The 16,728-nt window shown below is 46.4% G+C and overlaps 2 protein-coding genes across 20 annotated transcripts in view; one reads left to right on the forward strand and one right to left on the reverse strand.

Annotated features, from left to right (window-relative positions):
* GTF3C1 (general transcription factor IIIC subunit 1) overlaps positions 1-6,704 on the reverse strand; it is an 89,888-nt gene extending 83,184 nt beyond the window's left edge. Inside the window, exons 1-2 of the mRNA XM_054452716.2 lie at positions 6,393-6,704; positions 2,044-2,253 (exon numbers count right to left, since the gene is read on the reverse strand). Of these exons, the coding sequence (XP_054308691.1) occupies positions 2,044-2,253; positions 6,393-6,613 (431 nt within the window). The 5' untranslated portion in view covers positions 6,614-6,704. The remainder of the gene's footprint in view (positions 1-2,043; positions 2,254-6,392) is intronic.
* A 128-nt stretch (positions 6,705-6,832) lies between these two features.
* The window catches only part of KATNIP (katanin interacting protein), a 230,036-nt gene continuing 220,140 nt past the window's right edge, over positions 6,833-16,728 (forward strand). For 11 of the 19 annotated variants that reach the window (XM_063654211.1, XM_054452717.2, XM_063654222.1 and 8 more), the window contains exon 1: positions 6,843-6,900. In XM_063654211.1, coding sequence (XP_063510281.1) covers positions 6,894-6,900 — 7 coding nt within the window. In that variant the 5' untranslated portion in view covers positions 6,843-6,893. Of the gene's footprint in view, positions 6,901-16,728 lie in introns of all 19 variants that reach the window. The other 8 variants (XM_063654216.1, XM_063654217.1, XM_063654220.1 and 5 more) reach the window with 2 other exon arrangements.

The raw sequence follows: 16,728 nt of genomic DNA on the forward strand, positions 1-16,728 counted from the left end.
TACTCGGGAGGCTGAGGCAGGAGAATCACTTGAATCTGAGAGGCGGAGGTTGCAGTAAGCCGAGATCGTGCCACTGTACTCCAGCCTAGGCAACAAAGCAAGACTCTGTCTCAAAAATAAATAAATAAATAAAAAGAGATCGGGTCACGCTCTATTGTCCAGACTGGAATGTGGTGGTGCAATCATAACTCACTGAAGCCTCGAACTCCTGGGCTCAAGCAATCCCCCCATCTCAGTCTCCCAAGTAGCTGGGACTACAGAGTGTGCCACCATGCCCAGCTAGTTTTTTGTTTTTTAATTTTTTGTAGTGATGGGGTCTTGCTATATTGCCCAGGCTAGTCTTTAACTCCCGGCCTCAAGCGATCCTCCTGCCCTGGCCTCCCAAAGTGCTTGGATTACTGTTCAGCCAACCAGCTAACATTTAAGTGGTGGAAGGAAGTAGGTGAATCCACAAATAAGCTGGTGAGGAATGGCAAGGAAAGTAGAAAAACAAAATAAGGCAGGAAGCCACTGGCACAAAAGCTTTGAGTCCTTAACAGTGTAGCAGGGTCAAGGAGACTAGGGTCCTAACAGTGTTCATGGCCCCATGGGATCTTAGAGGATAAAATTGTGAAGTGATAAAGTCAGGAATCAGGACTGCAGTGGGCAAAGGAGTGAAGGGAAGGTGAAGAGGGAGAAACAGTGAATGGGGCTGATTCATCTAAGAAGCATGGCTGCAGAGTCAAAGAAACAGCCAGTTACAAGGGATTTGAGGTCAAGAGAAGGTTCTGCTGTTAGATGGGTGAACTGTGTTCATGTGCTGAAGGGAAAGCTTCAGTAGAAATCAAGGACAGACAGGGGGCAGTGGCTCACACTTGTAATCCCAGCAATTTAGGAGGCTGGGATAGGAGGATCGCTTGAGCCCAGAAGTTTGAGACCAGCCTGAGCAACATGGCAAGACCCCATCTCTACAAAAAATAAAACTTAGCTGGGTGTGGTGGTATGCGCCTGTGGTCCCAGCTACTCAGGTGGGAGGTGGGAAGACCACCTGAGCCCAGGAGGTCAAGGCTGCAATAAGCTGTGATCACACCACTGCACTCCAGCCTGGGCAACAGAGTGAGACTCTGTCTCAAAAAAAAAAAAGAAAAAGAAAATCAAGGAGAAAGATGAGCTAACCGAGAGGTGGAAAAGAGCAGGGGTAGAGGGAGCTGGGCTGGGGGAGGGGAGGAGGAGGAAGGGATGCATCCAGATCACAGCCTTAGACAGGGCCACCATTTCTCACCTCCTCTGAGATGAGAGTAGACAGGGAAGAAATGTGGAAAAGTCTGCAAGTCAAGAAAGAAGGTGGAAGTTAGCAGAGTTCACATTGCCCTATAAAGTAGGAAGGAAGGCAGGAATGGAGTTAGGTGCTTGAAAAAAAATGATCATTTGGATTAGACACTCTGGGGAATTGGGATACTGACTGAGGATTCACAAGAGAACGGCTTGGCAGCACAGGGCCCAGCTAGGAAGAAAGAAAGGGCACCATTCAAGTGTTCGAGGACTGTGAACACAAAGGAAAGAGAAAGGCAGGACCCCTGACCCCAGTGAAGAAGGCAAATGAAGGCCAAGAACTGGCTTAGTGCAGGGCTAGTGAACTCTGACAGACTCCAAGGTTGTAGGCCAGATCCAAGTGCTCTGACTACACATTCAAAGCACTCAGATTCCCAGGAATTTCTTTTTTTCCTTTTTTTTTTTTTTGTAGACAGGGTCTGATTCTGTTGCCTAGGCTGAAGTGCAGTATCATGACCTCGGCTCACTGCAGCCTGCCTCCGCTTCCTGGGTTCAAGTGATTCTCATGCCTCAGCCACTACAGTAGCTGGGATTATGGGCGTGTGCCACCACACCTGGCTAATTTTTGTATTTTTAGTAGAAACAGAGTTTTGCCATGTTAGCCGGGCTGGTCTTGAACTCCTGGCCTCAAGTGATCCACCTGCCTCGGCCTCTTAAAGTGCTGGGATTACAGGCGTGAGCCACTGTACCCGGCCAGATTCCCAGGAATTTCTGATGGTGCAAAATAGTTACCTGTCAAAGGCTTCCACCATCGTACAGCGAGGCTGCAAGGACTTGGTTCTGATGTCATTGGTAATGTTTTTCCTCTCCTTAAAGTAGCGGCATGAGCCCTGGATGCCATCCTTATTCTCTAAGATCATATGAATGGGATAGACATCCTCCAAAGCCACCGGGTCCCTCCTAGACTCCAAAATTCCAGTTTCCAAATCAATTTCTTCATACCTAAGGAGAAAAACACAAATATCAAAGCCCAACTCAGCTTCAGATATAATGCGTGCTTGGCTGTGTTCTTTTGACAACCTCCAGCAGAGATCAGAGAGAAGTGAGATCACTCAGTTTTCCTGCCTTATAAATGCAGATAATCTTGACAAGCAGGTTCCTGCCTTTCTATCCCACAGAACGCAGACCTTTCCAGGACTCCCCAGACTATTCCAGAAGCTGGGTGCTGGGACCTAAACCTCCTTAACTGGCCAAGTTATGGGCTTTTGTTTCCCTCCAAATCTGGTGCTCAGTCTCCAAACCACCAAGTTGGACGAAATGATTCAAGGCTTTCCTCCTCTTTTTTGAGATGGAATTTTGCTCTTGTTGCCCAGGCTAGAGTCCAATGGCATGATCTTGGCTCACTGCAACCTCCACTTCCCGGGTTCAAGCAATTCTCCTGCCTCAGCCTCCCAAGGAGCTGGGATTACAGGCATGTGCCACCACGCCCAGCTAATTTTGTATTTTTAGTAGAGATGAGGGTTCACCATGTTGGTCAGGCTGGTCTCGAACTCCTGACCTCAGTGATCCGCCCGCCTCAGCTTCTCAAAGTGCTGAGATTACAGGTGGGAGCCACCACAAGTGGCCAAAGCTTTCCTCCCTTTAAGATCTCATCTTTCCATCTCTCCTTAGTTATCTCTCTAATATCCTAATCCATTTTCATGGTTTGCATTACCGCCTGCATGTTAACAAGTCTCACCTTTGAATCCTCAGTCCTTTTTCTCCAAATACAGATCCAATGTCTTCACTTGTCTATTAAATGCCTCCCATTCCAAATATGATTGCCTCTCCCCAGCTCCAATTAAGTCCCTTCTTTCCCCTCTTACTACCGCTTTCTTCCGTGTGCCTCTTACAACAGCATGGGGACATTTTTCATTTGTGCTTCTTTTATGCAGTTAGCCAAGCTTGTCAAGTTTTCTTTCTTTTTGGAAAAAAAATACATACATATATATATATAATTTTTTTTTCCTATGTTGCCCAGATTGGTTTTGAACTACCGGGCTCAAGTAATCTGCCCACCTCAGCCTTGCAAAGTGCTAGGATTACAGGTGTGAGCCACCTTGCCTGGCTGCTTGTCAAGTTTTATTTTGAAATCTCACTCACATCCTACAGTAGTCTAATTGCGGCTAAATCCCATGTACATGTTTCAGCCCTTTCCTTCCTTGCCCCCTCTGTGTTATCTGTACTATTTAACCCTCCATTCCTTTTTTTTAAGAGACTTGAGTTTTGATCTTGTCACCCAGGCTGGAGTGCAGTGGCACAATCTTGGCTCACTGCAACCTCCGCCTCCTGGGTTCAAGCGATTCTCCTGCCTCAGCCTCCCTAGTAGCTGGGATCACAGGCACCTGCCATCACACCCAGCTAATTTTTGTATTTTTAGTAGAGAGAGAGTTTCACGATGTTGGCCAAATGATCCACCTGCCTCGGCTTCCCAAAGTGCTGGGATTACAGGCGTGAGGCACCACACCCAGCCCAACCCTCCTTTCTTAAATCATCCTGTCTCCTCCCACACTTCCAGAACACCACTCTGACCTGACTGTCCTCTACCTCTCCAGCCACACCGCCTCAGTCTTCTTTTGAAAGTCCTTCACCCTCCATCCAGCCTTGAAATGTAGGTGCACTGCAGGACTATGTCTCAAGACCTCCAACCACACTACACTCTCTCTTAGGGCTGATCTTAGCCAGCCGCTTTAATTACCAGCTGCTAGGAATGACTCACAGATGTCTAGCTCAGTCCCTCCCTCTGGCCTGCTTTCACTCCCACGAAGCCAGATGTTTACTAATTAAGACTCTTCACTTGGACAACTCAAAAGAACCTGAAGCTAAATGTGTCACATGTCTCTTCAGCAAAGTCCCCACCTCCCCCAGACTCAACCCCCACACTGTTCTTCTGTGTTCCCAGCCTCAGAGATGAGAATCAGGGTTCGCTCAGGTGCCCAAACAGCAGCCTACTATGTCTTGACTGCCTGTGCTCTTCATCCCCACACCCACCATGGTAAGCCAGACCATGACTAGATTACTAAAAATCTCTCAACTTCACTCTTTGCCCCTAGTCTGATCCTCTCTTCAGTGACTTCTCACTGTCCTTTTGATAAAGGATAAGCTTTTTTTTTGAGATGGATTCTCCCTCTGTCACCCAGGCTGGAGTGCAGTGGCACAATCTCACTGCAGCCTCCACCTAGCTGGGATTTCAGGCGTCCACCACCACGCCCGGCTAATTTTTGTATTTTTAGTAGACATGGGGTTTCACCATGTTGGCTGGACTGGTCTTGAACTCCTGACCTCAAGTGATCCGCCCACCTCTGCCTCTCAAAGTGCTGGGATTACAGGCTGATAAACTCTTTAAGTAGGTTAAAAGTCTTGATTCCAGTCCAATTTGGCTAAGGGCAGAGTAAATTCTGAACTCAGACCTTCCTCAAAGTCTGGGTTCTTCCTTTGCTAGTTGACCTTTAGCATGCCACTTGACCCCTCAGGGCCTCGATTTTCTCTTCAGGAAAACGGGGAGAATATTACCCATCTCCTAAGGTTTCTGTAAAAATTAAATAACATGTTGTATTAAGGATCTTAGCACAGTCCTAGCTATTCCTCATTCCCTACCTCCAATTCCACACTTCAGCCACTTACTTCACATTTGCTGTTCTCTGTCCAACAGTCCTCTTTGCCAACTGGCTGCCTAAATCCAACCTTTAAGTTTTGTTTTGAACATTATTTTATTTTTGAGACGGAGTCTCACTCTGTCACCCAGGCTGGAGTGCAATGGCTCAATCTCAGCTCACTGCAACCTCTGCCTCCCAGGTTCAAGTGATTCTCCTGCCTCAGCCTTCTGAGTAGCTGGGATTACAGGCATGCGCCACCACACCAGGATAATTTTTGTATTTTTAGTAAAGATGGGGTTTCACCATGTTGGTCAGGCGGGTCTTGAACTGCTGACCTTGTGACCCATCCACCTCAGCTTCCCAAAGTACTGGGATCACAGGCATGAGCCGCTGCACCCAGCCTGTCTTGGACATTATTACCTCTTGGAACCTCCCCTGACCCTCACAATATGGCTTAAGAGCACAGACGCTGGAAATAGCCTGGGTTCAAATCAATTCTTAGTCACTTACTGCCCCCAGAACCTTAGGTTACATAATCCCTCTCTGTGACTCAGTTTCTTCCTCTGTAAAATGAGGACGATAACAGCACCTACCTCATAGGTGAGGATCAAGTGAATTTAATCTCCTGTTTAAAGGAGTTTAATCAAGTGAGGATCAAGTGAGTTTACGCTCCTAAGCTTCTAGAATAGGTTCTTAGAACAGCAATGTGGCTGGGCGCCGTGGCTCACGCCTGTAATCAGAGCACTTTGGGAGGCCGAGACGTGCGGATTGTATGAGGTCAGGGGTTCGCGACCAGCCTGGCCAACATCATGACACCCCATATCTACTAAAAATGCAAAAATTAGCCGGGCGTGGTGGAACATGCCTGTAATCCCAGTTACTCAGGAGGCTGAGGCACGAGAATCGCTTGAACCTGGGAGGCGGACGGTGGTTGCAGTGAGCCGAGATCGCGCCACTGCACTCCAGCCTGGGCCACAGAGAGAGATTCTATCTCAAAAAAGAAAAAAAAGAACAGCACCTCACCCATAAAGTCCCTGATAAATGTCAGCTTTTAGCATTACTGCTAATTGTCCTGATACGCAGATCTCGAGTTGCCCTAGGCTATCTGCACCGAATGAATATATCATGAGGGTCTGTTGATCTCAAGAGTCTCCAGTCTGGCTCTAAAGTGTCTTCCTGCTCCAATCCTATCCTCCAATGTAAAGGAAACATTCTTTTAAGCCTGAAGAATATCCCCAATCCTGTTCGCCATTACCCCCAAAACACACACAGGGACAAAACGGGACATCACTAGATTCTCCCCCTCCCCCCGCCAACTCCATCAGACTCCAGGGCCCTGCCAGGCCTGAGGGACCCCAGATTAGCCTTACCGCCGCGCCCCAACTCAATCAACAGGCCTCCGGTACTTGCACGGCCCCACTCCATTCCCCCGCCCTGTCCCCAGCTCCATCAGCCCCCGGGCCCTGCGCCCGCCCGCCCTCCCGCCAGGCCAGGCCGCCCGCTGACCGGTCCTGGAGCTGTAGGTCGGGTCGCTCCCGAGGCTCCTCATAGAAGCTGATGCCCGGGTGCGTGGCGAGGGCCCGCCAGAGAAACTCCTGCGTGCAGGGTTCCAAAGGCAGCGGGAAGGGCGGCACTCGCGTCTCCAGCCGGCTCCACAGCGCTGGCAGACACAGGCCATCGAGCCCCTCCAGAGCCACTTCGTCCAACAACGACTCCAGCGCGTCCATTGCTACTTCAGTCGGCGGCGCCAGGGGCGCATGCGCAACGCACCGCCAAGGGCCTTGGTCCAGCGCGCCTGCGCACAACGATCCGTGTCCCGGGGAGGTGGGTCAGACCCAGGGTTCGGAGGAGGAGTTCCAGCGCGCCGGCATGACGTCACTCTCAGGGGGCGGGCTCAGTAAGTGGCGCTCCACCGTCATTGGTCCGGGGCCCCGCAGTAACCAGGGGAACTGCAAACAGTGTAGAGGCCGCTTCCGGTTCGAGCTCCCGGAACCGCCGCCTCTAGGGATGGACGGTGAGTGTCTGTGGGCCCCTCCGGGAGGTCGGGCTGTTATTCTCCCATCCTTCCCGAGCGCGCTTTGGGCAGAATCCTAGGCCATAAACCCCTGGATCACCACTTCCTGACCCAAGGGGGTCTCAGAAATGAGGGATAGGGAGGCTTAAGTGGTCCAGAACGCGGAGGAGAGCCTGGGGGAGTGGTCAGTGCTGTGACCATTCTGCCCGGCTGTGGTCGTGAAGGAAACCGGTACTGGCTGAGAGCTCAGTGAACGGATGTAGGGTGGGGAAGGAGAAGTAGAGGTCTGAGGAGGGTCTTGTGAATGTTGGGATGTGGAACTGTGGAATTTGGGAGTTGATATGAAGATAAGCTTGATCGTGGGAGTGCAATCGTCAGGTGCTGGGAAAGGGAATTGGTGTGGGGGTGAAGGGAGTTTAGGAAATACTCCCTTTTTGTGCCTTGGCGTTAATAATAATAGCTCCCTTTAACAAAGTGCTTTCCAGTACCAAGAACTCTGTAAGTACTCTTGGGCAACACCTCGCTAAGCTTCATACCAGCCTTTTGAGTTCAGCGTTGTTCCATTTTACAGATGATGAAACTGAGGCTGAGAGGTGTTAAGGAACTTGCCCAAAGTCAAACAACCAGCATGTAGCAGAGTGAGTGAGAAACCCAGACACCGTGTCTCTGGAGCTGAATTATGGAGCTTGAGATTTGGACCGGTTTTGAGGGTCCCTTTGTTCCAGAGGTTGTAAATGCAGATGTCTGCAGAGGAGAGTCTAGTGAGCCGGATTGAGGCTGTAACTGAAAATCAATTCCTCACCTGAAAGGAAACCTGCTCACCAAGCACCAGCTGATTGTCCTCATGGGGTGCTTCTCAAAAACAGGGATGGCCAGTCACTCTGAAGGCCAGAGACAGCTTGTGGGCCCCCATTTAGGGATCCCTGGTTAGAGTCATGGTATTGACAATTGGAAGCAAATGGAAAATAGGCTATTCTGATATCTCACTTTGCAGATGGGAAGACTAAAGTCTAGAGAGACTGGTAGGGTCTGGGCTAGAGTCCAGATCATTTTTCTAATTACAGCACTGTCCCTCACTTCTCGGGAATTTGTTCCTGGGGAATCCACATTCTTTTTATATTCACTGAATGTAGTGTGGAAAAAATGTTTTTCATTGAACATTCTGTCATATGCTTAAAATATATCTTTGCCCTTTGTACTTTAGAGGTACTATAAAATGTGCTTTACCATTTTGCCCTCTGGAAAGGTCAATGTAATGTTGCTATAGAACGTCAGTTCTCATACCTTTTAAGCCTTGGGACCCCTGTATACTCTTACCTCAAAGAGCTTTGTTTACGTATATTTATGATATTTACCATATCAAAGATTTAAACTGAGAAAATCTTAAAATGTCCATTAATTAGTTCCTTTAAAAATAATAAAAATTGGGCTGGGCACGGACTTGTGCCTGTAATCCTAGCACTCTGGGAGGCCGAGGCAGGCGGATCACTTGAGGTCAGGAGTTCGAGACCAGCCTGTCCAACATGGTGAAATCCTGTCTCTACTAAAAATTAGCCGGATGTGGTGACGCGTGTCTGTAATCCCAGCTACTTGGAAGGTTGAGGCAGGAGAATCATTTGAAGCCGAGATCTTGCCACTGCACTCCAGCCTGGGCAACAGGGCGAGACTCTTGTCTCAAAAAAAAACCAATAATAATAACAATAATAATAATAATTGGCCAGGTGCAGTGGCTCATAATAATAATAATAATAATAATAATAATAATAATAATAATAATTGGCCATGTGCAGTGCCTCACACCTGTGATCCCAGCAGTTTGGGAGGCTGAGGTGGGTGGATTGCTTGAGCTCAGGAGTTCAAGACCAGCCTGGGCAACATAGCTAGACCCTGTCTCAAAAAAACTCCAACAACAATAAACCCGTTACTTCTGAACATAAATAATATTTTTAATGGAAAACAGTTACATATGCCTCAAAAAAATTAATAGGAAGAGTAGCATTATTTTATGTTTTCTCAAGTTTATTCAATAGAAATAGAAAAAATTACTCTCATTTGTGCTTCAGGATTCAAACTGTTTTGTTATGCTGTTTTGGCTGGTGTGTATGAAGAAAATTTGGCCTCATACAAATATATAATTGGAGCAGAGAGAAACATTTTAATTGCCTTTTCAGATAACTGTAGACACTCTCCTTTCATACTATACAAAATTTAGCAAATGGCAGTTTCTTTTTTTTTTTTGAGAAAAAGTCTCACTGTCGCCCAGGCTGGAGTGCAGTGGCATGATCTCAGCTCACTGCAACCTCTGCCTGCTGGGTTCAAGCGATTCTCCTGCCTCAACCTCCCGAGTAGCTGGAATTACAGGTGTGAACCACCATGCCCAGCTAATTTTTTTTATTTTTAGTAGACCTGGGGTTTCCCCATGTTGGCCAGCTGGTCGCAAACTCCTGACCTCAGGTGATCAGCCTGCCTCCACTTCCCAAAGTGCTGGGATTACAGACGTGAGCCACCATGCCTGGCCTGCAAGTGGCAGTTTTGTTTTGTTTTTTTTTTTGAGACAGAGTTTTGCTGTTGTTGCCCAGGCTGGAGTGCAATGGCCTGATCTCGGCTCACTGCAACCTCCGCCTCCCGGGTTCAAGCGATTCTCCTGCCTCAGCCTCCCAAGTAGCTGGGATTACAGGCATGTGCCACCACGCTCAGCTAATTTTGTACTTTCAGTAGAGATGGGGTTTCTCTATGTTGGTCAGGCTGGTCTCAAACTGCCAACCTCAGGTGATCCTCCCGCCTTGGCCTCCCAAAGTGCTGGGATTACAGGCGTGAAGAACCATGCCAGGCCACAAGTGGCAGTTTCTTAAAGGTTAGTCACAGTGTGTCATCTGAAGCTTTATAGGTGAACTTTTATACTGTGTTACATTAAAATCCATTGGTCTATCTTGCACTTTCATTGGCTGCTTTACCCATATATGGTTTTATAACATCAGCCATTGGTTGTTTAGAAAATGTTGGTTCAGTGAGTTATGCAAATCTAAACGTTGACCTTTCAGATGCCATTATACAGTATTTAAAAAATCACATGTGTTAATATCACCACCTATTTCATTTTAAAAAGGAGTTTAAGTATTAGGAAACTATCAAACTCAAGGTAATGGAAACAAGTTTTCAACTTGTTTTCACTTGACAGCTTGAATTTTAACATTGGCAGCAAATATTGTCAGCTGTTTCCTTGAAGTGACAGACTCACTTATTTCGTATTTGAGAAAATTTCTGCCAAATTCCCAAGACTGAGTAACCATAATTTGTCTATTATATTCTTTACTGCCATGTACTCACATTTAAAACAAACAAACAATTATTTTTATTTAAGAATGTCCTGATGGTTGGGTTCAGTGGCTCACACCTATAGTCCCAACACCTTGGGAGGCCAAGACAAGAGGATCTCTTCAGCCCAGAAATTCAAGACCAGCTTTGTCAACATAGTGAGACTCCATCTCTACTAAATAAAATAAATAAATAAATAAATAAATAATAGTCAGGCATGGCATGCACCTGTGGTTCTAGCTACTAAGGAGACTGAGGTGTGAGGATCACTTGAGCCCAGGAGGTCAAGACCAGCCTGGGCAACTTAGTGAGACCCCATCTCTGTGAAAAAGTAAAAAATAAGCCAGGTATAGTGGCTTGTGCCTGTAGTCCCAGCCACTCAGGATCACTTGAGCCCAGGAGGTTGAGGCTACAGTGAGCCATGATTGTGCCACTGCACTCCAGCCTGGGCAAAAAGACCTTGTCTAGAGAGAGAGAGAGCAGGGGTGGGGTGGGGGGAGAGAGGAGAGAAAGGAAGGAAGGAAAGAAGGGAGGGAGGGGAGAGAGAAAGGAAGGAGGAAAGAAGGGAGGGATGGAAGAAGGGAGGAAAGAAGGGAGGGATGGAAGAAGGGAGGGAAGAAGGAAGGAGGGAAGGTTTCTAGTACATTGTGGTAACACTGCCTTGATTCAGACTGCAAGCAGTTTTACCCATCATTGCTTTGTGTCATAAGTACAAATGTCAACACAGCCAGATGGGGTGGCTCATGCCTGTAATCCCAGCACTTTGAGAGGCCAAGGTGGGCGGATCACCTGAGGTCGGGAGTTTGAGACTAGCCTGGCCAACATGGTGAAACGCTGTCTCTACTAAAAATACAAAAATTAGCTGGGCATGGTGGCACATACCTGTGGTCCCAGCTACTTGGGAGAAGCTGAGGCAAGAGAATCGCTTGAACCCAGGAGGCAGAGGTTGCAGTGAGCCAAGATCATGCCACTGTATTGCAGCCTGGGCAACAGAGTGAGACTGTCTCAAAAGAAAAAAAAAATCAATACAATGAAAAACTCTTCAAATTATGATTAAAATACTTTTGTCTTTGTGGACCCCTCCTTCTCCCAGGATCTGCAGAACACACTTTGAGAAACATTGCTACAGTCCATTTTTAGGAAGGCTGCTTTGTGCCTTCTAATGAGCATCTCTGCACTTGCAGTCTTAGGACGTTATTGTAGCCTAGTAGAGGAGTATGTTCAGTTTCAGATTGGTCCCCAAAAGGAAAAATTTATTCTCGGAAGTATTTACTCGAGGGTCATATTTGACATCCAAAGAATCCCATTTTCTGTTCCAATTTTTTAAACTTTGATTTACACTTTTTTTTTTTTTTTTTTTTTTGAGAGAGAGTCTCGCTCTGTCACCCAGGCTGTAGTGCAGTGGCGTGATCTTGGCTCACTGCAACCTCTGCCTCCCAGGTTCAAGCGATTCTCTTGCCTCAGCCTCCTGAGTAGCTGGGATTACAGGCGCACGCCACCACGCCCGGCTAACTTTTTTGTCTTTTGTTAGTAGAGATGGGGTTTCACCATGTTGGTCAGGCTGGTCTCGAACTCCTGACCTCAGGTGATCCACTTGCCTCAGCCTCCCAAAGTGCTGGGATTATAGCCATGAGCCACCACACCTGGCCCTGATTTATACATAATTTTATAGGCACATACCTATTTATTGGATAAAGTGAAGCATACCTTATTGTGATTCTAACTAGATAAGCCAAGCCTGGCCTTATTAGAAAGATGTTTACTTCCTAAATTCACAAAAGCTTAAATGTCTAGCAGATGCCCTCCAAACTGGACTGTAATTTAGTTTATTCGGCTTGTCTTAATCACCATAGCTTTTCACAACCCTTTCCCTGGCCTTTTGATTTTGACTTTGGGCAGGTCCTATCTGTTTCTGTGATGCAGTGTAATGTCCTTAGGTTTGGGGGCCAGATAGCCCTGGATTTGCATCTCTGCTGTACACTTTGACCTCTCTGAGCCTTGGTTTTCCTGTCAGTAAAATGGACATGATAATGAAGCCCACCTTGTTTTGTGGCTTCAATGAAACAATGCATCAAGTCTGGCATATAAAAAAATGTTCCTGGCTGGGTGCGGTGGCTCACGCCTGTAATCCCAGTACTTTGGAAGGCCGAGGCAGGCAGATCACCTGAGATCAGAAGTTCGAGACCAGCCTGACCAACATGGAGAAACCCTGTCTCTACTTAAAAAAATGCAAAATTAGCCGGGTGTGATGGTGCATGCCTGTAATCCCAGCCACTTGGGGGGCTGAGGCAGGAGAATCGCTTGAATCTGGGAGGCAGAGGTTGCGGTGAGCCGAGATTGCGCCGTTGCACTCCAGCCTGGGCAACAAGAGCGAAACTCTGTCTCAAAAAAAAAAGTTCCTACAGCCAGGCGTGGTGGCTCACGCCTGACTTTGGGAGGCTGAGACGGGTGGATCACGAGATTAGGAGTTCAAGACCAGCCTGGCCAAGATGGTGAAATCCTGTCTCTACTAAAAATACAAAAATTAGCCAGGTGTGGTGGCGGGTGCCTGTAATCCCAGCTACTCGGGAGGCTGAGGCAGAGAATTGCTTAAACCTGGAGGCGGAGGTTGCAGTGAGCCGAGATTGCGCCACCGCACTCTAGCCTGGGCCACTGAGTGAGACTCTGTCTCCAAAAAAAAAAAAAAAAGAAGTTCCTACATAGTGGCTGATGTTATCATTATCTGCAAATAGGCAGACTTCTTCCACACGGTTGACAGAAGAGGGAAGTGTGCTGATGAAGCTCTCTAGCAGATGATAACTTTTGTAATTAGCACACTCTTTGCTTAAGAGAAAATCCAATGTTTGACATTTTTTATTCCATGAAGGTACATTGGCAGCATGTGTTTTCTGCCTGTGAAAATGTTCGCCTTTCTGTTAAAGTTGAATTTTCCCCAGTGCTTTAAAAATATGAAATGGTTTAGGAAAAAAAAATTCTACTTCATTTTCAAGGAACATAATAATTAGACAAAAGTTCAGCACATCGATATAATTAGAAAGGATTTGGAAGTTGTTCATTTGCTTTTCACTGCTCCCCTAGAGCAAATATTCAACATTTCCCCTGTTTATACTGTTCATTTGCTTAGCAAACTTTCTCAAATAATTAATAATGCCAAGATGAAATTTAGCCTCGCTTGTCCAAATAATCCCAGACTGCAAACAGGTGATGGTTGAATTAGGAAGGTTTTGCTGAGAGTACACCGTCGGTTTGGCTGGTCTCTCCTCTCCTTTTGTGGTATTTACCTGGCTTCTTGGTGATTTGTCTGTTTCTCTTACTACTTAAACCCAGCAAAAAAAATAATAAAATAACAATCAAATGCAATAAAACAAAGCAAGCATTCAGCAGGTGAAATAAACATACATCCCATATAGTCTTTGTGTCTGTTCTGTTTTCTTTTCTTCTTATTCCGATCCTTCAATCTAATTAATTTCTTTTCTCTCAAATTTTTTCAGAGTTCATTCCTCCTGTCACTTTAACTTATAGGAAGTTGGCACATAATGTTTTGCTTATTTTTCCTTATGAGATTCATTCCATGATTCAACATTTCAGTGCCTTCTGTGCATTGGAATTCAGAGATGCCAAAATGAGTAAGATTGAATCCAGGTGAAGGGGATATGGGAATTCATGGTACTATTCTTGACATTTTTCTGTGAAGTTGATTTTTTTTTTTTTTTTTTTTTTTTTTTGAGGTGGAGTCTCACTTTGTAGCCCAGGCTGGAGTACAGTGGTGCGATCTTGGCTTACTGCATCCTCCGCCTCCCGAGTTCCAGGGATTCTGCTGCCTCAGCTTCCTGGGTACCTGGGATTACAGGCACGTGCCACCACGCCCAACTAATTTTTGTATTTTTAGTACAGACGGGGTTTCACCATGTTGCCCAGGCTGGTCTCGAACTCCTGACCTTAGGTGATCCAACCCTACCCCTTGGCCTCCTAAAGTGCTACGATTACAGGTGTGGATTTTTTTTTTTTTTTTTGAGACAGAGTCTTGCTCTGTTGCCCAGGCTGGTGTGTAATGGTGAGATAACTCACTGGTGCGTCCATCTCCTGGCTCAAGCGATCTTCCTATGTCAGCTGTCAAAGTAGCTGGGACTACAGGTGTGTGCCACCATGCCCAGCTAATTTTTTATTTTTTGTGGAGATGGGGGTCTTGCTATGTTGTCCAGGCTGGTCTCAATCTCCTGAGCTCAAGCAATCCTCCCACCTTGGCCTCCCAAGTTGCTAAGATTACAGGCATAAGCCACTGTGCCTGGCTGGAAATGAATTCTTTATATCAGAGCTTGCACAAGCGGCTGAAACAGCCCACATGCATGTTTATTTGGCTCATAATGTTTTGTTTTTTAAATTTTTGAATTACTTGTCAACATTGAAAAATGAGCAGATTTCTCATAAATACCTGATTGTGGTGTTTTCTTGAAAATATCAATAAAGTCTGTTAACACCAAATCATAATTCTGCATGGCAACAATTGTCCCACCACGCGAGTTAAGTGGAGACTTTGCCCTTTAGGAGGGAGGTGGCCTGTCTAATGACTGGCTTCTCTCATTGTGTCTGTCACTCCTAGGCCTGTCAGCATTTGTACTTAGAATTCTACTTTAGTATTAACTTGTACGGTTTTGAAAACTCCTGTGGACTTCCTTGTGTGCCATACTGGACTATACTTATTCTTTTTGTTTGTTTTTTTTGTTGTTGTTTTTAGATAGAGTCTTGTTCTCTCACCCAGGCTGGAGTGCAGTGGTACGATCTCAGCTCACTGCAGCCTCTGCCTCCTGGGTTCAAGTGATTCTTCTGCCTCAGCCTCCCAAGTAGCTGGGATTACAGGTGTGTGCCACCACACCTGGCTAATTTTTGTATTTTTAGTAGAGATGGGGTTTCACTATGTTGGCCAGGCTGGTTTTGAACTCCTGACCTCAAGTGATCTGCCTGCCTTGGCCTCCCAAAATGCTGGGATTACAGGCATGAGTCACCATGCCCAGCTTCTTTTTGTTTTAATCTGAAAAAAAGGGAATATATTATCTGCCTTTAGAAGCTTCATATTATGGTGAGAAAGCAGACGTAAACAGATGACTACATTTCAACATGGGAGTCCTTAGAAGATAATATTTGTAGAGGTCTTCCCCTTTCTCAAAGCAGTGTGGCTCACTTCCTTGCTATTGTAAATAAAGTTTTATTGGAACACAGCAGCACCCTTTCACATACATACAGTCCATGGCTGTTTTCTTGCAGAGTTGAGTAGTTGTAAAAGAGACTATGTGGCCCACAGGCCAAAAATATTTACTATCTGGCCCTGTACAGGAAACGTTTGCTGACTGTTGCCATGGCAGATCTGATTTGATTCCTGAGACAGCTCAATGGGATACTGTGATTGTATCTGTTTTATACCACACACCTAGTAGGTAGCAGAGCCAGGACTCAGTCGAATACGGTCTACACTTGGTAGTATGTTATGGAAGGCCCATTTCAGCCTTGTCACTGCCAGTGTGTGGCCAGGTTCTCACACCCGGAGAGTGAGTCTGTGGGGAAGACTTGGCCACTGGGCTGATGGAAGAATATACATTTTGAAAAGTACCCATTTTGACTACATTCCCAGCTCCCTCAGCATCTGGTCCCATGACTGCTTCTCTGTTTCCAAATGGGAGTAGGCTAATGCAGAGCAATGTGGTTGGTTGCAAGGAAGAACTTGAAACTGCAGAGCACTTTATGTAAAAATAAGAAAGTGTGACTACCGATGTCCCATGGGGCTTTGCAGCTTTAACAGTTGCCGTATGGATCATATCACCTTGAAGTAGAGAATTTCTCTGGGGAATTAGCTCCCCTCCAGCCTCATCTTTTTAGACACTTGCCTACCTGCTCTCACACCCAGAGGTTTTACACTGCACTGTACAGCGTCTATCAATATGTTTTTCCATATTCAAAAATAGTGATTTCAGGCCAGGCATGGTGGCTCATGCCTGTAATCCTAGCACTTTGGGAGGCTGAGGCGGGAGGATCAGTTGAGCCCAGGAGTTTGAGATCAGCCTGGGCAACACGGTGAGACCCCATCTCTACAAAAAATTGTTAAAAATTATTTGGGCATGTTGACGCATGCCTGTGGTTTCAGCTACTCGGGAGGCTGAGGTGGGATCACCTTAGCCCAGGAGGTTAAGACTACAGTGAGCTGTGATCATGCCACTGCAATGATGCAATGCAATGCAATGCAATGGAGCAAGACCCTGTCTCAAAAAAAAAAAATAGTAAGGTCATGGTGGCTCATATCTATAATCTCAGCACTTTGGGAGGCCGAGGCAGGCGGATCACTTGAGGTCAGAAGTTTGAGAACAGCCTGGCCAACATGGTGAAACCCCGTCTCTACTAAAAATACAGAAATTAGCTGGGCATGGTGGCACCTGCCTGTAATCCCATCTTCCTGGGAGACTGAGGTGGGAGAATCATTTGAATCCAGGAGGCAAAGGTTGCAGTGAGCCTAGATTGCGCCAC

The sequence above is a fragment of the Pongo pygmaeus genome, chromosome 18, assembly GCF_028885625.2.
Source record: "Pongo pygmaeus isolate AG05252 chromosome 18, NHGRI_mPonPyg2-v2.0_pri, whole genome shotgun sequence".
NCBI lineage: Eukaryota > Metazoa > Chordata > Mammalia > Primates > Hominidae > Pongo > Pongo pygmaeus.